The 21,459-nt window shown below is 39.1% G+C and overlaps 1 protein-coding gene across 3 annotated transcripts in view; it reads right to left on the bottom strand.

Annotated features, from left to right (window-relative positions):
- pdlim7 (PDZ and LIM domain 7) overlaps positions 1-21,459 on the bottom strand; it is an 85,232-nt gene that overhangs the window by 26,920 nt on the left and 36,853 nt on the right. For all 3 annotated transcript variants that reach the window (XM_061901964.1, XM_061901962.1, XM_061901965.1), the window contains 2 exons: positions 17,727-17,754; positions 14,308-14,504 (listed from right to left, as the gene is read on the bottom strand). In XM_061901964.1, coding sequence (XP_061757948.1) covers positions 14,308-14,504; positions 17,727-17,754 — 225 coding nt within the window. The remainder of the gene's footprint in view (positions 1-14,307; positions 14,505-17,726; positions 17,755-21,459) is intronic.

Genomic DNA, 21,459 nt, shown 5'->3' with positions numbered 1-21,459 from the left:
CAGACAGAACAAGAAGCTGCATGTCATCCTCCAAACAAAAGGGGATTTATGCTGGAATATATGTGAACATGACAAACTGTCTGTCTGATGGATGCTCTATTATTTCATATCCACTCCTTATTTTGAGTTGAATCACTATTCTTGAACCAACTTTTTAATGGAAGATAAAGTGAAGCAGAGCGTTAACTTGTCATATTCTCTGCAGCTTTTTTGTGAAAGAGGGGAGAAGCATATTCATTGGAGGTAGTATCACTTAAGTGTCAATCAATTTCAAAGCAGTAATTCTCAGCATACACAAGGTTACATGTCAAAATTAATTGAGTGTTTATTTTGCTTGTTTTTACACTTTTAGGATGAATTAATATTAGATCTGCAACACTAATCACCTTAGCATTTCATTTTCATCATTATCCATCCATCCATCCATCCATCATCTTCCGCTTATCCGAGGTCGGGTCGTGGGGGCAGCAGCCTAAGCAGGGAAGCCCAGACTTCCCTCTCCCCAGCCACTTCGTCTAGCTCTTCCCGGGGGATCCCGAGGCGTTCCCAGGCCAGCCGGGAGACATAGTCTTCCCAACGTGTCCTGGGTCTTCCCCGTGGCCTCCTGCCGACTGGACGTGCCCTAAACACCTCCCTAGGGAGGTGTTCGGGTGGCATCCTGACCAGATGCCCGAACCACCTCATCTGGCTCCTCTCGATGTGGAGGAGCAGCGGATTTACTTTGAGTTCCTCCCGGACGGCAGAGCTTCTCACCCTATCTCTAAGGGAGAGCCCCGCCACACGGCGGAGGAAACTCATTTCGGCCGCTTGTACCCGTGATCTTATCCTTTCGGTCATGACCCAAAGCTCATGACCATAGGTGAGGATGGGAACGTAGATCGACCGGTAAATTGAGAGCTTTGCCTTCCGGCTTAGCTCCTTCTTCCCCACAACGGATCGATACAACGTTCGCATTACTGAAGACGCCGCACCGATCCGCCTGTCGATCTCACGATCCACTCTTCCCCCACTCTTGGACAAGACTCCTAGGTACTTGAACTCCTCCACTTGGATAATATTTTCATCATTAGTCAATTAAAAATCCGTTGTAATTTAGAAGCGTAAGCTTTATATTAAAGTGTAATTAAAACGCTAGTGTTGCTTAAAAATAGTCCATTTTCTTGTTAGTTGGAATGGAAGACTTATTTCTACTACTACATTCCTATGGTAAAATAAATATTTTAATAATGATTTAGATTGGTCTTCTATTATTTTATTTGTTATGTCTATATTTGCATTATTGATTACATTTTTGTTTTGTAACATAAATTATTAAAAACAGCTGTTCTCCATTTGGAGTACCAAAAATGAGCCCAACTGTGACCTTAAAACTGTGGCACGTACTGAACCGTGACTATGGCATATCATTATGGTCTCGTGAAAAGTGTGCATCTCCAAATTTTGGAAAACCACAATGATAATAAATTATATACATTAACACACATACACATGCACACACATACTTCAGCACTGGCAATCAAAACACTGCATCCTGGTCTACTACCACCAACTTTATAAATCCTCTTTTCTTTCTGAAGATTCAAATGGAACAAACAGAAAGCAATAAACTTTAAATACAATTAATTTCACTGTAGGCTTTAAAGTTAAGATCCCAAATAACACATGCAAACTATACAATGGCGTGTGTTATTAGTGGGGATGTTGGGGGTGATCAACTAAGACTGCATGCTGAATTGATAAGTGCAAAATTGGTGATGACCACCCAATTTTAATGAGGATTTTACATGTCCCCCTTGAGAGAGTCATTTAGTGCAAAGCCTTTTTTTTCTTTGTCATTAAAAAGGGACGTTCTTGTCATGAAAAAGGGAGGTTTTTGTGGTTGGTGAACTAATTGTAAGTGTATATTGTGTTTTTTATGTTGATTTAATAAAATAAAAGAAAAAAAATAAGAATTTTTTTTTTTTTTTTAATAAAAATAAAAAATTCTTCTGCGGCCCGGTACCAATCGGACCACTGATTTAGACTACAGAACCATTTTTTGGTACGCTTTGGGAGGCACCGTGTTGTTGTGATGGTGTGTCTGGAATGATCCAGCCCCAACAAAATGCATGTTGCAAAAATATTTTTCATAGGAGATATATTAATTCTAAGAGGTATATATAACATACGTATTATTAATATATCCATTAAAGGCCTACTGAAACCCACTACTACCGACCACGCAGTCTGATAGTTTATATATCAATGATGAAATATTAACATTGCAACACATGCCAATAGGGCCTTTTTAGTTTACTAAATTGCAATTTTAAATTGTGCGCTAAGTATCCTGTTGAAAACGTTGCGGTATGATGACGCGTATGACGTCACGGATCGTAGCGGACATTTTGATCCAAGCTATAAGTAGTCTGCCTTAATCGCATAATTACACAGTATTCTGGACATCTGTGTTGCTGAATCTTTTGCAATTTGTTCAATTAATAATGGAGACGTCAAAGAAGAAAGATGTAGGTGGGAAGCGGTGTATTGCGGCCGCCTTTTGCAACACAAACACAGCCGGAGTTTCCTTGTTTACATTCCCGAAAGCTGACGGTGAAGCTTTACTATGGAACAGAGCAGTCAAGAGAACATGGTTCCCTACCACGTCAACCGGCAGGTTTCGGTGAGAAAATGGTGGTTTTAAGTCGGCTCTTACCGTAATTATGAGCGGAGAGCTTGCGTCGTACCTCCTGCAGCTGGGACCCTCTTGCCTCCTCCCACCGGCCGCCCCCGACCGTCGGATGCTTACACCGTGGAGGAGGGGGGGAAAAAAAAAAATCTCAGCCCGGCTGCCTTGCCTCGTCGAGAAACGTGGCTTCCATCGAAGACACTGGTGGTCACCACACCCGTGGCCACACCCTTCCGACTTTCAGGTACGACCATATAATCTCACTAAAACACTAGTAACACAATAAGCAGATAAGGAAATTATCCTAGTAAATGTATCTAATAACATCTGAATCGCTGCCACTGCCCTCGTCTATTTTTTTTTTTCTAGTCCTTCACTCTCACTTTCCTCATCCACGAATCTTTCATCCTCGCTCAAATTAATGGGGAAATCGTCGCTTTCTCGGTCCGAATCGCTCTCGCTGCTGGTGGCCATGATTGTAAACAATCTGAGGATGTGAGGAGCTCCACAACAAGTGACGTCACGCGCACATCGTCTGCTACTTCCGGTACAGGCAAGGCTTTTTTTATTAGCGACTAAAAGTTGAGAACTGTATCGCCGATGTTCTCTACTAAATCCTTCCAGCAAAAATATGGCAATATTGTGAAAGGATCAAGTATGACACATAGAATGGACCTGCTATCCCTGTTTAAATAAGAAAATCTCATTTCAGTAGGCCTTTAATATAAAAAAAGCGAACGCAATTAGAAAAAAAAGTCAGCAGGCACAAATACAAATCAATTTCATTAAATGTGTTCATTTTTGCACACCAACGAGCATCCTTAAGTCATCAAGCAGCTAAAAAAAGTGTGATTGCAAAGTAGTTGATAAGTCTAATATTTTTTTAATTTCTGACGGTCCAAATACGTTAACACGCCCACGAAAGGAGTGTTCCCTCTTCACCGTTTGTCTTTGCATCGCAATCACTTCTTGCTCACAGCCATTTGTGTGTAATTGCCAGTTTCCACGCACCTTCTAAACATGCTTAATATAGACCAATGGTTCTCAAATGGGGGTAAGCGTACCCCTGGGGGTACTCGAATGTACGTCAACGGGTACGTGAGATTTTTTAAGAAATATTCTATAAATAGCCGCAATTCAAAAATCCTTTATAAATATACTTATTGAATAATACTTCAACAAAATATGAATGTAAGTTCATAAACTGTGAAAAACAAATAGAACAATTCAGTGTTGACAGCTAGATTTTTTGTGGACATGTTCCATAAATATTGATTTGAAAGATTAATTTTTTTGTGATGAAAATAATTAAGTTCATGAATCCAGATGGATCTCCATTACAAAGATTAACTTGATGATTACTTCTGTGTACAAATCTTTATTTATAATTGAATCACTTGCTTGTTTAACAAATTTTTAGTTATTTTTATATCTTTTTTCCCCAAATAGTTGAAGAAAGACCACTACAAATGAGCAACATTTTGCACTGTTATACTATTAAATAAATCAGAAACTGATGACATAGTGCTGTATTTTACTTTTTTGTCTCTTTTTTTCCAACCAAAAATGCTTTGCTCTGATTAGGGGGTACTTGAATTAAAAAAATGTTCACAGGGGGTACATCACTGAAAAAAGGTTGACAGCCACTGATATAGACGAAAAAGAGCAGCCGCTTGACAGTTTCAGTCATAATATATCACATTGTGGTCTCTAAATTATTACATTTGCAGCTCCTACTTCACTTTGTGGGCATTCTGATAATCATCATATATACATTCTGCATATGCATGAAGACAGACTAAATACATTGCGCGCCTTATTTTGCTGATTAAAGAGATGTTATTATCTACACACAAGCTTAATAGTTCATCTTTGCATGGATTTACAAGTTTGCACGTGTAACAATACGTGCGAATCTTTAGTAGAACAGACCCCAATTGTTTTATTTCTGGGCCAAGTATCACACAAGTTAGTTCCTTACCAAACACTTGTTCAAGTATTTTCTCTATTAGGTAATAAATGTGTCAAAAGTAAGCAGACACCTTATTAACACAAGCCTGTGCAAGTGAGCTCACCAGGAGGTTGTAGTTATTGTTGCCAAGATGAAGACAAAGTCAGCCTGAACAGTGAAAGATGGAAGCGTGACAGAAAAGATATGCACAAGAAAAACAGAGGCAAGAGAATATTTCTGTCAGGTGTTTTGTATTTTTGATGACAGCAAAGAACAGAAAAAGTCAGGTACAGCTTGATGATTTTTGTTGTAATGTTTGGAGACAGGATAAGAAGATCAGAAATGAAAACTCGGCGAGAAGCAAGAAAAGTAAGCATGACAGAATCAAAGTAGAACAATAAACAGAAAGGTGTTCCCCACTGTTGAGACCCCCTCCTCACTAGTTCACCCCCGAGCTCAGTTGGGGATGAAAACTAGGAAACAAGACACAGTGGTCCACTGATCCTAACACTATGGCTCAGTATGCAAAGCTCCACTTGAAGCTTTGTCATCTTAGCTAAGTTACTTCTAGTTTTGGTTTCTTATTACCTGCCCTCATCCCCCAGCTTATTACCCCCCCGGTGTTGTTAAGTTATCTGCCACTGGATGGTCGGCTATCTTCGTCTTCTTTGAAGTGCGGCTATGTCTAGCAGCGTCCGATGTTGCTCAGGATTTGATATTTAGGGCGCGAGCGGACCTGTCATGGTGCCAATCCCTCAAACGGGCATAACGGGGGCTCTGAATCTCAGTGAGGAACTTTTCCCTGCCCAAGAGAGAGGAATGAAACACAGACAGGAAGGAGATATGTTATAGAGCAGAACTGAAAGAGAGACATGGGCGGAGAAATACAAAAAACACAAAAGAGAGTGCAGACTACACATGGTTGTTGCAGGTATGCCTCATGCACTTTTAACTACTGGACCGGAATGTATCTGTGGTGCTGGTTATGGAGGGTCTTAATTACGTTATCGTCTAATTTGGTTTGTGTCATAAGAAATCTGCAACATTATCCCGTGTTTTTAAACCTTATTTATTAATGTAAAATCATTGACGTGCAAGTATTGATTTAATTCCATGCAGCAGTAGGCAACTTAAAAAACAATTATACTTCTGGGGCTCCAAGTAAGTGTGTGTTGATTTTAGCGATAATGATATGTCTGATATATCACTACATAAATTAAAAGATGTGTTAGAATGCGCGATCGACCAAGTCAGCTTTGGCATGTGCGTATTGAGGTGCGTTAAGAAGCATGTACTGCATGGAGTTGGAACGATATGCTACACAGTAGTAATGTCTTTGTGAACGGGTGCCAAATTTTTTAAGGCGGCCCAAATGTAATTGTGGTAAGCCGCATTAAAAAAAAAAACATGTATGAGAAACACTGATATTCATTCAACTGATGTTTACACACACTCACAATACACAACACAAGTGCATAATAAACCACAATACATTATGGTAGCACTATGAACCACATTCAAGACTTTACCTGGCCCTTTTCATGGTTTCATCATCTGGGTCCTGCACTAGGAGATCCAGGAGAGACACACACATTAGAAGGCTTACATTAAGCTGACACATACACCCACAACTACAATATGTCCATTAATGACCAAGATGGTGGTGTTCTTGTGAAGATCCACATAGCAATTAGTAGCCATGGTGTCCTCATGTCAAGTTGCATTACAATGCTATTCAGATGATATGAAATGTACGCTGCAAGTCTTAAGCTACACACTTATTTTCTTGTTTTCCAAATACTACAACTATAACCATAATGTCACTAAGTCGAGCTCAGGCAAATGTTAAACATGGGAGCGTTGTATTTGTTTGGGAGCAAGTTAGACCCTGGTTCATGGTACGACACAGTGTGCAGATTGTGGAGTTAATTTTCAAAATACCCCATTTTTCGGAGTATAAGTCGCACCTGCCGAAAATGCATAATAAGGAAGGAAAAAAACATATGCAGTATAAGTCTCACTGGAGTCGCATTTTTTGGGGAAATGTATTTGATAAAACCCAACACCAAGAATAGACATTTGAAAGGCAATTTAAAATAAATAAAGAATAGTGAACAACAGGCTGAATAAGTGTACGTTACATGACGCATAAATAACCAACTGAGAAGGTGCCTGGTATGTTAACGTAACATATTATGGTAAGAGTCATTCAAATAACTATAACATATAGAACATGCTATATGTTTACCAAACAATCTGTCACTTCTAATTGCTAAATCCGATGAAATCTTATACGTCTAGTCTCTTACGGGAATGAGCTAAATAATATTATTTGATATTTTACGGTAATGTGTTAATAATTTCATACATAAGTCGCTCCTGAGTATACTGTAAGTCACACCCCTGCGACTTATAATTCCGAAAAATATGGTAACGTGCAGCTATATAATTTGCATTACAACTTTTCAACAATAATAGCGTACAGAAAACCTAAGTATCCAGTCGACTTTCTGTGGTGGTAGTCAGAGGCTAATTTTAGAAAACAAGCTGCATAATGCAAACAACCCAAAGCAACTCTAATGACGAGCATATGTAACCTACAAAAGCTTAATCCTAATTATTTTACTTTAATAAAAGCACTTAAAAAGTTTGGATTTGAGTTATTACTCGCACCCAGAATTCTTTACTTTTTCTTCAAGATCTATTTTGTGAGCCTTTCCAGAGCCGTACAACTGTGCAATTAAAAATAGACACTACTTTAACCCATTAAAATAGATTATATTTTGCTATAAATTAAAATTAGACTTAGTACTTATTGCACACCAATAATCAGTTGTCTATTACGAAGTAAATAAGTGCTTGCTTGTTGATTAAGTTGATTTAAACTAAAAATAGTTCAACATTTGTGAACTTTATACAAATTGTGAGTATCTGTACAAAGCCTGTATATACTTAAATGAAAAGCAGTCACATGTAAGGTTACACTTTAGAAGTTCTATATCACCATACAATCTGGGTACATGTTGATGATACAGTCTGAAATCAAATATTTAGTTTGACAAAAGAGCTTGTCAAGCTCATCACCATCATCAACACAGCACACATGTTCAAGCACTGGCGAATACTACAGGGACTTATTAGACCCTCTTCATTTAGCCATCAATATACACATAGTGAACATGCCAGGTAGGAGATGCCCGGACTTACTGAAGTCAGTGCCTGTGAGCTGGGCCAGGATTCTAAAGGAGCGGGACTGAGTGGTACCAGTGCGAGGTTGCCAGTCTTCTGTATCTTGAATCAACCTCTTCTTGCTGCGGTCATTGGGGATAAAACAGGGTATGTTCTCCACCCTCAGGTCGTGCCTACTAATAAACAAAACCATCCATAGAACACGGTACATGTGGTTAACACAAGACCTTCCAAAACTAGAGACCACCTACTCATGACAAATACATAATCTTGAAACTAAAACAACCATGCAACAGCCATAAATAAAGTCAAGCAAATGGATCCTCACAGACTCACTTCCTGACCACAACATTAGATACACCTGCAAATTCTAATGGCATTTGATTAAAGAGCTTTCTTAAATATCTATTTTTAATAGGATAATGCTGAGGGGGTTTTTAACAGAATGTGAGAAGTATTCATTTTGTCATATTGTGGTTTAAGTATGTGCTACAAGAAGTGGCAAGGCAAGTCGAAGGCAAGTGTATTTATAGAGTACAATCCGTACAAAAGTCAAAGGGCTTCACAGAAAATTGAAAGTAGACAAAAAACTTAAAAAAATACAATCATAAAAAATAATTACAATTTTAATCAAATCTAAGCGTATATAAAATATGTTTAGTTGTCAAATACACATTTAAATACAAGTATTTTTAGCCTTGATTTGAACGCTGCAAACATTGAGGTCTGTCTCACATTATGTAAAAGACTTTCAGATTTTGGAAGCATAAAACTGAAACACAGCGTCACCATGTTTTGTTCTGATTCTCGAGGGGCTGCAGGAGACCACTCTGTGAGGTTTTCAAAACCCAAAATGGGTCATATGGTTGTAAAATTTAGATATGTGATTTGGCACAAGACAATGAAAATACTGGTACACAAGGAAAGCTGTTTTGAAGTGTATTATCTGAGCAACTGGAAGCTAGTGTAATGACGCAAGCACTGGACTAATTATTGTCATATTTTCGGGTTTTATTCAGGACTCAAGCAGCAGCATTCTTGATGTACTGCAGCTGCTTTAGAGCTTGTTGAGAAAGCCCAATGAGAAGGCCAATACAGTACTCTAACCTGTCAATGACAAAGGCATGGTTTAGTCTTACCAAGTCTGATTTAAACATTATTCTTCTGTGTTTTGCAATTATTCTAATGCGGTAAAAAGCTGCTGATGATATTAACTTAATGTGGCTGCTAAAATATGAGTCTGAGTCAATTAGTAATTCTTGATTTCGAACCTGATTAATATGTTTGAGGGAGATGGTCCCGGGGTTACTAATAATAGTTTCTATTTGCTTCCGTGGGCCAAATACAATGATTTCAGTTTTGTCTGAATTTAGCTGAAGAAAATTAGTTTGCATCAGCACATTAAACTGTTCGATGCAGTGACAAAGTTAATCAGCAGGCCAACATTCTCCTGTCGTCAGTGACACGTAGATCTGAGTGTCATCTGCATAGTTGTGGTTGGAACCATTGGAGCTGCATATTAGCTATCCTAGTGGTAGCATGTCCGTCCATCTTCTTCCACTTATTCGAAGTCTGACCGCAGGGGCAGCAGCTTAAGCCCAGATTTCCCTCACCCCAGCTACTTCGTCCAGCTTCCGAGGCATTCCCAGGCCAGCTGGGAGACAGAGTCTCTCAACCATGTCTTGGGTCTTCCCTGTGATCTCCTACCGGTCAAACGTGCCCTAAACACCTCCCAAGGCAGGCTTCTGGGGGGAATTCTGACCAGATGCCCGAACCACCCCGTCTGGCTTTTCTTGATGTGTAGGAGCAGCGGCTTTTATTCTGAGCTCCTGCCGAATGACAGAGCTTCTCACAATGTCTCTAAGGAAGCACCCCGCCACCCAACGAAGGAAACTAATTTTTGCCGCTGCCAGTAAGTAAAAATTGAAAAAAAAAAGGGCCCGAGAATCGAGCCCTGAGGAACCCCACAGGTCATAGCCATTGGGTCAGAGAAAGTTACCAATTTCAACAAACTATGTTTTCTGATCAATATAGGACTTGCACCAATTAAGAGCAGAACCAGGTATCTCCACCCAGTCTTCTAACCTCTGTAATAAAATAGTATTGTCAACAGTGTCAAAGGCAGCGCTCAGGTCCAGCAGAACCAAGAGTGAGACTTTTCCTGTATTTTTTTTAGATGGATATCATTTGTCCCCTTGATCAGTGTTTCAGTGCTGTGGTGGGGCCTACAACCAGATTGGAAAAGTATCAAACACATTGCTATACAAGAGAAAGTCACTAAGCTGTTGGTATACAACTTTTTCCAAGATTTAACCCAAAAAATGGCAAGTTTGATATGGACCAATAGTTCTTTCGTACTGTGGCATCTCGACTACTCTTCTTTAAGAGGGCTTTAATGACAGCAGTTTTTAAGGCCTTTGGAAAGGTTCCAGTATGAAGTGAGATGTTAACTAGATGAGAAAATGTTGGTCATAAACTGCTCAGCACAGACTTTAGAAATCTAGTGGGTAACTCATCAAGACAGCATGTTGATGGACTCAGAGTGTGGATGATCTCTTCAACTGTTTTGTCAATGAAAGGAATGAAATGTAGCAGCTCTAGTTACCTAGCTGGCTGCAAAGTATCTTTTTTTTTTGTGGGAATTATTGCAATTTTAGTGCCTTGACCATTATCATGGAATAATATTGTTAACTCATTGCACTTTGATGAATAAATGAGTTGTTTAAAGGGAAGTGAAACTGGAAGGTTTGTTATTCTGTTCACTGGAGCAAACAGGACAAGAGTTGTGACTACAGTTTGTGGTAATTTCAGAAAAATAATTTTCCCTTGACCCACGCAAAGTCTGCTTGACCGTTGAACGCATTTAACTTGTCTCTGTAAATCTCATAATGAACTTGCAGCTTTGACTTGAGCCATGTGCTTCTCTTCTGCTTCTCATATGTGTGTTACCTTATGATGTACTGCAATTGAACACCACTTCATACTGCAACCACAATAATAAAGCTAGTTTCAAATTAGTACCTCTCTAACGGAACTAACAGTTTTGATTAAAGTTTTTTAAAGGGTTACCTAATAAAGTGACCAGTGAGTGTATTGATCTAATTCATTGCAAGAAAACATGACAATTACTGTACTAAACATTTTCTTAAGAAACAATAACTAATAGGACAAAAAAAGTCTTCCATTTCAAAACACAGCATGCATTTACCAAAAAGCAAAAGGAAGACTGAACTTGTTCATATTATGTATACACATCTTAACTTGTTTTAAGACACTCCTACTCTCGCATGCACTGCATAAGCCCCTTACTTGGACACTTGGTATATATCATCATAGAAGATAGGTTCACCCCTATGGAACAAGAGTGGACAGAAAGGTGATAGGGGATAAGAATAAAGACAAACAGCAGTAAAAGTTTAAGTTTTGCTTTTATGACCGACATAGAAGTGTTATAAGCACAGATCACTAAACCTCTAGTTTTAAAACAAATAGCAGGAAACGTTTAAGAAGGCCAATCAGTGCAAAAAGGATATAGATTCTTGTTCATGACGAACAATCTATATCCACTCGTTCTTTAGTAACATTCGGTACATTTTCATAATCTACTGAGATCCAATATTAAACACAGCATCTCTACTTTACTACCATTCAATAAGAGAATTTTAAAGGGGATATATTATACAAAACCCCAATTTGTTGTCTGAGAGCAGCTGTTTCTGTGTATTTGGGATGCCTATAAGTGCCGGAAAATATAAATTCAAACCATATTTACAATATGATTTTGCCTTGTTCCAAACAAACCATTTGAGATATGCCCGATTTGTGCCATCAGTTGATATTTACATACATAGTAGAGGTTTTTTACTAAACCTCTACGTGAGCTTGCCATTTTTATTTTCCTGAGCGGCAGCAAAAATATGTCCACGGTGCGACCCTCTATCCATCCATCCATTCCTACCGCTTATTCCCTTTGGGGTCGCTGGTGCCTATCTCAGCTAAAATCGGGCGAAAGGCGGGGTACACCCTGGACAAGTCGCCACCTCATCGCAGGGCCAGCACAGATAGAGAGACAACATTCACACACTAGGGCCAATTTAGTGTTGCCAATCAACCTATCCCCAGGTGCAAGTCTTTTGAAGTGGGAGTAAGCCGGAGTACCCGGAGGAAACCCACGCATTCAAGAGGAGGACATGCAAACTCCACACAGAAAGATTCCGAGCCCGGTATTGAACCCCAGACTACTCAGGACCTTCGTATTGTGAGGCAGACGCACTAACCCCTCTGCCGCCATGAAGCCCATGGTGCGACCCAATGAACGAAAATGCTCTGTGCCGGGTTAACTTTTGTGTAATGTACTTACTTTGGATATTTGGCGCGGAGCATAGCAAGAATTGCCAACGGACATGAAAGCACAGAGCCTGGCTAAGAAACCCAACTCGGTCCGAGGGCTCTATACAGAGGGATTTAGCCAAAAACATTTAATCGCAGAAAGAGTTGCGATGGGTACAATGAAACGGCAATTCCAGTAATAGTAGATTGACAAATGCAATTATACTTTAGCAAAGTTGCATTGTTCGCTGAACCAAACTACATGTACATGAGATTAACAAGCTACGTATATTACTATATTCTTGCATGGATGTAGATTGTAATTAATAAATAGGGAGACGGACATAACACAAAGCCTGTACATACATACATACAGCTTTATGGAATGTCAGGCATTGAAAGAGAAATCAGCTAAACTATTCTTTGCGATGCTTTCATTTCTTTGGTTCTTGAGTTTTTTTCCTCGAGTTTTCTCCTTGTGCGGGTCAAACTTTGGCTGATACATGTACGTTTGGATGCTAAAATCCTTAGCTGTTGCCATTTCCACTCAAAAGTAGCAAGTAGCTCTAACTTATTATATTTGTAGGTACGGAAGTGTACCGCTTTAACTACAAAATGGTTGACTGGGCGGAGACACAGTAGCGGGCCAGCTGGAGGAACCTAGGCATCTCATAAGACCCAACTTTCCAAGCAGCTTATTTTAAGAGAGAGTCAAGCTGTTGATACAAATCTTTTACGTTTTTAAGTTAAACCGATACATTATGTAGATCATAAGAAAATGTTTAAGATGTTATATGACCATGTTTTGTTCCACTTAAAATTGAACTCCTTTATTGGATCTCAATAAACTGTGCAGGTGTACCTAATGGTGTGACTAATAAGTGGAAGATCATGACTCTATACTGGATGGTGAGAAAGAAAAGGAAATGTACTAACTTGTCAAGAGTATCCATCTGCAGAGTTAAAAAAAAAAAAAAGGGTGGGAAACGGAAAGGCAAAAGGATGGTCAGAGTTCAGTTTTGGATAAAAGAAGAAAAAAAGAATAGAACATGTGACAAAAAACCAACTGAGAGAACATGTGACAGCTTGTTCACGATTAGAAGCATCATCAGGATGCAGCCGACATGCAAAGAGTTAAGCAGAGGCATGCTTTTATTGTCAACAAGCTCTGAAAGAGAAAGAAGGCATTGTGCGCCTGTCAGCCCTGCCTATTGTCACACTGATCCATAATGATTTGGCAAAAAACCTTCGTCATTCACAATCCTCTCAGCCACATAGGCGAAGGCTTTTCAAGAGTTATGTAAATGGGTTTGGCCTTAGCCCAAAGAGAGGATTGCTGCAACGCTGCAGTCACTCTTATGATTCTTTTGCTCTGATTCTATCCTCGCTGACTCTTTCTTTTAGTGGCTATACATACAGTAAATAGGTTTAAATCATAACACACTCAGTGATGTCTTCATCAAAACTAGGCTGACAGTTATCGTTGCGCTCTGAGGCCACAGGAATGTATTTCCGTCACACAACTTCTCAACTAACCATGAAGAGCAAACCAGTGAGTGGCTGCTAAAAAAATCTAGCACCAAAGATCTAAAGTTGTGTACAGGTCAGCAGAATGCAAGAGTGCGGCATGCTAAATATGGCCACAAACCAGATGACGTCGTACAACAGCCATGCCCCAAATTACAGCAACTAGATTGCCGTATGTATGGAGACTGTGAGATGCGTTCTGCATCATTAAAACAATGTTGGAATGCAGCACAAAATCCAGCCGCTGTACGGTTCCTAACCTATTAATACACTGTAATTCATTTTTTTTATTACATATCAAAGTATTGTTTTCCCTTCAGAAACTGTTATAAAAGCACACCAAAATGAAAACTTTTGATGTCACACATGAGTTAGGATCTATGCAAAAAGAGGACTCATAAAACTCTAACACACCTACCCTCCCGTAAGGCCCATAAAACTGATATATGGAAACAATTCTTTACCAGTTCCTGGAAATAAGCTCTATTTAAGGGAGAGAAAGGCAATAGAGTATGTAACTGAAATACAAGTGTGTTTGTGTCAAAGTTTGGAACAATTGGGTAAGAAAAACATTTTATGGAAGTCAAGGCATTAACACTTATCATTTCAACAAGATGACGTGTTTAAATGTTGCTCCACCTACCCATTCTGTGGTTGCTGCACACTGGCGCTGCCCTGAGAGCGCGGCGTGTTAAGTTTAGGTGAGTAGGCAACAGGTTTAATAACAGGTCCCGAGCTGGCGCTAGCGCCCCCTGCTGAGAAAGGCCTTGCCATCTTGTTAATGGTGGTGCTGGGGGCAAAGGAGTACTTTGGCTGCGCACAAGCCATGGCACGCGAGTCCTGTGTGTTGGTGAGAGAGGGGAGACAATGCAGCATGACACACAACATGCAGTTAGACATGTTCCACACACTAGCACATTATGTCTGTCTGAACTTAATATCAAGTTTCTTGAAACAAATTAGAATGGTAAAAAAGATTATTGTTATGTTTCATAAAATTAACAACTCTGTAAATCAAAAGGCTCTTAACAAGTTATATAATTATATCGTACTCCCATATCTTAATTATTGTGTTGAAATCTGGGGTAACAATTACAAATCAAACATCAACTCTATGTTCTTACTTCAAAAGAAAGCGATTAGAATTGTAAATAATGCAGATTATCATGACCATACCAATGCTCTGTTTATTAAATTAAAAACATTAAAACTGCACGAACACTGCTACGTACAAAGCTCATAACCACATGCTGCCTGGGTGTCTACAGGAGCGGTTCAAACCTAGGGAGGGTCCCTATGACCTCAGAGGTTCAGCTGTCTTTCAGAAAGCAAACATAAGAACAAGCTTAAAAAGTAGGTGTGTTTCTGTCGGGGGGGGGGTAGGGGTTCATCTGTGGAACCGTTCGGATGATTCCTTAATCATCCAACAGTTTGGATGATTCCTTGGATGATTCCTTAAAATGTTCGAGTTCCATTCAGAAACCAATTAAGTTTGTAAATTGAGTTTCCACAGTCGCAGTATTCTACGTGATTTATTAACTCTGTCTTGATGTGTTATTAAACCATATACCCAAACTTGCCTAAGTTTTAGTAAGCTCTCGACTACCCACCTGAAAGTCATTCTCCCCCAGCCTGTTCCCCCTTTATGACTCTGTAGTTATTTCCTAACTAACACAGTTACGCCACGAATCTTGGGCTTTTTTTTAAAATCAAATTTGGCTGCAAAACAAGCCACCATGGACCCAAAGGAAGATGTGTGCGTCAGCGTTTTGATAAAGGAGGTGAGCAACACTTAATTTCAAGAAACAACTCAAAGCAAATATGAAGTCCATGTGCGCATGGGTCTTATGTCCCTTTCCTCATTGCTCATATTTGCCAAAGAGTCCTCAATAAAAGATAGTGATATTACAAGATCTTTTATCAATTTCCTTAGTCATTTACAGTGGGGCAAAAAAAGTATTTAGTCAGCCACCGATTGTGCAAGTTCTCCTACTTAAAATGATGACAGAGGTCTGTAATTTTCATCATAGGTACACTTCAACTGTGAGAGACAGAATGTGAAAAAAAATCCAGGAATTCACACTGAAGGAATTTTAAAGAATTTATTTGTAAATTATGGTGGAAAATAAGTATTTGGTCCACCATTCAAAGTTCTCACTGATGGAAGGAGGTTTTGGCTCAAAATCTCACGATACATGGCCCCATTTATTCTTTCCTTAACACGGATCAATCGTCCTGTCCCCTTAGCAGAAAAACAGCCCCAAAGCATGATGTTTCCACCCCCATGCTTCACAGTAGGTATGGTGTTCTTGGGATGCAACTCAGTATTCTTCTTCCTCCAAACACGACGATTTGAGTTTATACCAAAATGCATACATGGATGATACAGCAGAGGATTGGGAGAATGTCATGTGGTCAGATGAAACCAAAATAGAACTTTTTGGTATAAACTCAACTTTTCGTGTTTGGAGGAAGAAGAATACTGAGTTGCATCCCAAGACACCACACCTACTGTGAAGCATGGGGGTGGAAACATCATGCTTTGGGGCTGTTTTTCTGCTAAGAAGACAGGACGAATGATCCGAATGAATGGGGCCATGTATCGTGAGAGTTTGACCCAAAACCTCCTTTCTTCAGTGAGAGCTTTGAATGGTTGACCAAATACCTATTACCACCATAATTTACAAATAAATTATTAAAAAATTCCAACAATGGGAATTCCTGGATTTTTTTTTTCACATTCTGTCTCTCACAGTTGAAGTGTACCGATGATGAAAATTACAGACCTCTGTCATCATTTTAAGTGGGAGAACTTGCACAATCGGTGGCTGACTAAATACTTTTTTGCCCCACTGTATATGCAATTCACATTGTCTTCTGCATGTGAAAATACAATAATTAACTATAAAACATGTTTTGTCTTAATAAGTTGGGGATACTGGAACAGACTAAGTGGATTCGTGTTTTTTTATTTGTGCTGTCAGTATTAGTAGTGTCAAATTATTATTTTTAATAATATAGATTTTTTAACGTTTTATTTATTCAATTTTATTAGGAAAACATTTGTATCTAAAGTACAGTCATGGTGTATTTTAGAGTGAAATTTGCCAGCGGGCAGAACAGTTTGAGTCTCCTCACTCATCTTTAACTGATGTATGCATTGACCTGATCACTGACCACATAAACCTTTCAGTAACCACCCGCTTTTAAGGCAAATGAGCAGTAATGGTCAAAATACATTGCATGATTACAAGTTACATGATTAATTGGATATTTTTTTGTGATTAATCACGAGTTAACTATTTTTGATAGCCCAAGTGTTTTTGCTTCGCTTTTCGTATAATTAAATTTTCATCTGACTTTTTTTGTAATAGATTACTAACACAAAAACCAAGGTACCACCGTTTTCACTACTCAAGGTCTGAAGGCTTACGTCTCACAGACTATGAGTTTAAGAGGAGTAAAGATAAGGAAGCTATTTATTTGTGTTGTGAGATTATCCTCTTAAAAAGATAAAAGTGCTCAACACATGAAATAGACTTTGCACCAAGCCTGCAAAAGGACAGCCACTAAAATGCAGCAGTGACTTTGTGGAAGTATCACATCCCGGCTGCTGTTCTAATAACGGAGTGCAGCCCAAGGTGGCTCATGACACCATTGTGCTTTTTAAACTGTAATCAGCAGGCCAAGTGGCTCTTGAGTGACGCGACAATGGAATTTAGTGTGTCGCAATCACTTTCAGTCCAGTATTAGTGGATATATGTGGCATGAAAGCAAAAAACACAGGAAATTCCAAAGCTTTATTCACACCACTCTATACGGCAAAGTAGTTTAGTGACGCACTGATGCTTTGCTAATGTGCAGCTCCTGGACCCTGCCAAAGCTTGACAGGTGACTCAGACGAAGCAAATTACTTTAAACCTAAAGTGACACCACACGTAGTTAAGGACAAATGAGAGCAACAATTACTAAAAGCCTCAATCACATTCAAAGGCAATGCAGTGGTAACAAACCATGCTAATGGACATGTGATGGGTGGAAAACAGACAAATTCAGGCTTACCTTCTGCTCACCATCAGCTTTGACAGCTCTGTGGAGAAATCGGGAGAACATGAATTAGAACTGTCTTGCGTAAAACACATATGAAAAACCAAAGTAAATTTTGTTTGTGTAGAAATTTCATTGAAAAATATCAAGTGGACATGATGTTTATTTTGATTTCATTGATGTCAAAACTGATGTTTCGCCAAAGATTTAAAAACAGAAAATACAAGACTGATTCAACTACATCATTCACATATCCAGGTATTGAATGTATTGGACCCGTTCTATGACAGAAACCACAAGAAGAGGAACATTAATGACAGAAAGACGTTTCGAAGAATATGCACAGAACCAAGTCTGAAAGCTTTCAAGAATGATCTGAGAGATCAAAGATGGGTGGTATATGGTATTCCATCCATCCATCCAGGATGTACCCCGCGGTAGGCGGGATACACCCGGGACACGTTTTTTTGTTGTTGTTAAATACTTTCGGGATGCTCTATAACAAACACTGCCTATTGAAACAACTTAGTAAGACGCAAAAGAAAAAAAAATCAACCATTGATGACGAAAGGACTGAAAAATGCTTGCAACAAAAAGAATACATTATATAAAATATTTATAACACAAAGATCTACAGAGGCAGAAAACAAACACAAAATGTATAAGAACAAGCCAACTAGCATACAAGGAACACGGGGCGGCATGGCGTAGTGCAGGGGTGCCCATTACGTCGATCCCGAGCTACCAGTCGACCGCGGGGGGTGTGTCAGTCGATCTCCAGCCAGGCTTGAAAAAAAATAGACCTAAAAATTAGTGATCATCAATCTTCACCAAGACGTCACTTAAATGACATTCACGGTACCGGAGGGTCTTGTGAGATGACGCTGGCTGCTGCAAGATCATTATTATGAAAATATGACCGAGAGGAAGGCGAGAAACACTTTTTATTTCAACAGACTCTAGCGCCGTACCTTCCGTCAAAACTCTAAAGGCCGACTGCACATTTCCTATCTTCACTATAAAAGCCCTGCTTCATGCTGCCTGCGCTAACTAAATACAGAGTCTCGGAAAACTGGCGTGCACAAGCGATCCCTCAGAAAGCTGGCGTGCACATCACTTGTGCACGCCAGCCTTCCGAGACTCTTATTTTGTTAGCGCAGGCAGCATGAAGCAGGGCTTTTATTGAGAAGATAGGAAATGTGCAGTCGGCCTTTAGAGTTTTGACGGAAGGGACGGCGCGAAAGTCTGTTGAAATAAAAAGTGTTTCTCGCCTTCCTCTCTGTCATTTTTTCATAATAATGAACTGGCAGCAGCCAGCGTCATTTCACAAGACCCTCGGGTGCCGTGAATGTCAATAAAGCAAGCTATGGAATTTGCCGCCAATGTTTTTCTTGTAAAGTGTATGGAAGCTGGATGAATTAGATGCCAAAAACCAACCACTTTCATGTGGTATTGTACAGAAAGGACCACTTTTTTTTCTCCTCCATTTGAAAATGTGGGCGTTGTCATCATTACTGTCTGATTCCAATAAAGGCAAGTCATCAGAATCAGGTAATACACCAACTTATATTCTTGTCTTTGTGAAAGAAAGACATCTATATGTGTTACACATGCTTGTATTATCATTAAACACATTTAACTTGTTTACAAAAATGTCTCTTTCATAAATAAATAAATATAAATGATATATATAAATGAGGTAGATCCCCTCGAGTTGGTCAATTGAAAAGTAGCTCGCCTGCAGAAAAAGTGTGGGCACCCCTGGCGTAGTGGGTAGAGCGGCCGAGCCAGAAACCTGAGTGTTGCCGGTTCGCTCCCCGCCTATTGACATCCAAATCGCTGCCGTTGTGTCCTTGGGCAGGACACTTCACCCCTGGCCCCGGTGCCGCTCATACTGGTGAATGAATGATGAATGAATGATAGGTGATGGTCGGAGGGGCCGTCGGTGTGAACTAGCAGCCACGCTTCCGTCAGTCTACCCCAGGGCAGCTGTAGCTACAGATGTAGCTTACCACCACCAGGTGTGAATGAATGATGGGTTCCCACTTCTCTGTGAGCGCTTTGAGTATCTAATAATAGAAAAGCACGATATAAATCTAATCCATTATTATTATTACGGAGGAAAAAAATACTACAGTATATAATTGGACTGGAACAAAAACAATATGAGAGCAACCTAGGGCATCCAGAATAGCAATATTAAAAATGGTGCCAACAAGGATCATCATAAGTACTTCCCAGATGTAATGTAAAAAATGACAATATGAACAAAGTAGTTGAAAGCTTCAATAACTACTATGTGAACATTGTCTCAAATCTAGAGGAAAAGATAAATGACACGAAAGAGAGAAATCCCAACTCGATGTTCCTTAAATTTAAGTTTGAGTTTATTTCGAACATGCATGCATACATACAACATAAATGCATACAAAGGAGAAAATACTCAATATTGTGAACAAATGTGAATTCAAAAGCTCAAATGATTGTAACAGAATTGATATGGAAATGATAAAAAAGGTCAATGAAAAGATTTCAGGAGATTTTCATATAAATCAGTAACCGATCATTTCAAACAGGCATATTCCCAGATAAAATGAAAATAGCAAAGGTTGTACCAACTTATAAGACTGGAGACAAACACTAGTTTACAAACTAAATACCGGTTTCTCTACTTCCACAATTTACTAACATTTTTGAAAAACTGTTTAACAATAGATTGGACACATTCATAAATAAAAATGACACACAGACAACCAATACCGATACAGAGCCAACATTTCAACATCAATGGTATTAATCGAAATAACGGAAGAGATCACCAATTAAATAGATAGCAAAAAATGTGCTGCTACAGTGTTTATGGATTGAACAAAAGCATTTGACACAATCAATCACAATAAACTTAAATAAATTAATTAAAAAATTAGAAAGGTACGGCATCAGAGGGTTGGTCTTGAACTGAGTAAGAAGCTACTTAACCAAAAGCAAGCAATACGTGAAGTTAGGCGAACACACGTCTACAGAGCTGAACAAATCCTGTGGTGTACCTCAGGAGTAAATACTGGGACCAAAATTGTTCAATCTACTTCTTTATACTAACAACATTTGGAAAGTTACAAAAGACTTAAAGTTAGTATTATTTGCAGATGTTTTGTTCAGAAGAGAACGCACAAAAGCTAATACAAATAATAACAGAAGAAATTAACAAATTAAAAAGATGGTTTGACAAAAACACATTATCTTGGAATCTCAGTAAAAACAAAATACTTTTCGGTAACAGTAGAATGGAAAGTCAAACAAATACAAAAAGACGGAGTAGACATAGAAAAGGTAAAAGAAAACCTCTTTTTGGGTGTAACAATGACAACTTCAACTTAATAAACCTTGATTGATTGATTGATTGAACTTTTACTTTTTCATTCCCTTTTTTTATTAGTAAAGTGAATTATATTTATTTAGCACTTTTCTCTCAAGACTCAAAGCGCTCTACATAGTAAAACCGATTATCTACATCTTTAAGCTACATTTTAAACCAGTGTGGGTGGCACTGGGAGCAGGTGGATAAAGTGTCTTGCCCAAGGACACAACAACAGTGGCTAGGATGGCGGCAGCCAAGATCGAACCTGGAACCCTCAAGTTGCTGGAACGGCCGCTCCACCAACCGAGCTACGCCGGCCCAACAACATTAAATAATGTTTACTGTCGTTTTGTAAATTTTACACTGCAACCATGTAATCTCCCCAATAAA

This window comes from Nerophis ophidion, linkage group LG05 (genome assembly GCF_033978795.1).
Source record: "Nerophis ophidion isolate RoL-2023_Sa linkage group LG05, RoL_Noph_v1.0, whole genome shotgun sequence".
NCBI lineage: Eukaryota > Metazoa > Chordata > Actinopteri > Syngnathiformes > Syngnathidae > Nerophis > Nerophis ophidion.
The sequence above is the reverse complement of the archived record's forward strand: the minus strand, read 5'-3'. Positions and strand labels throughout refer to the sequence as shown.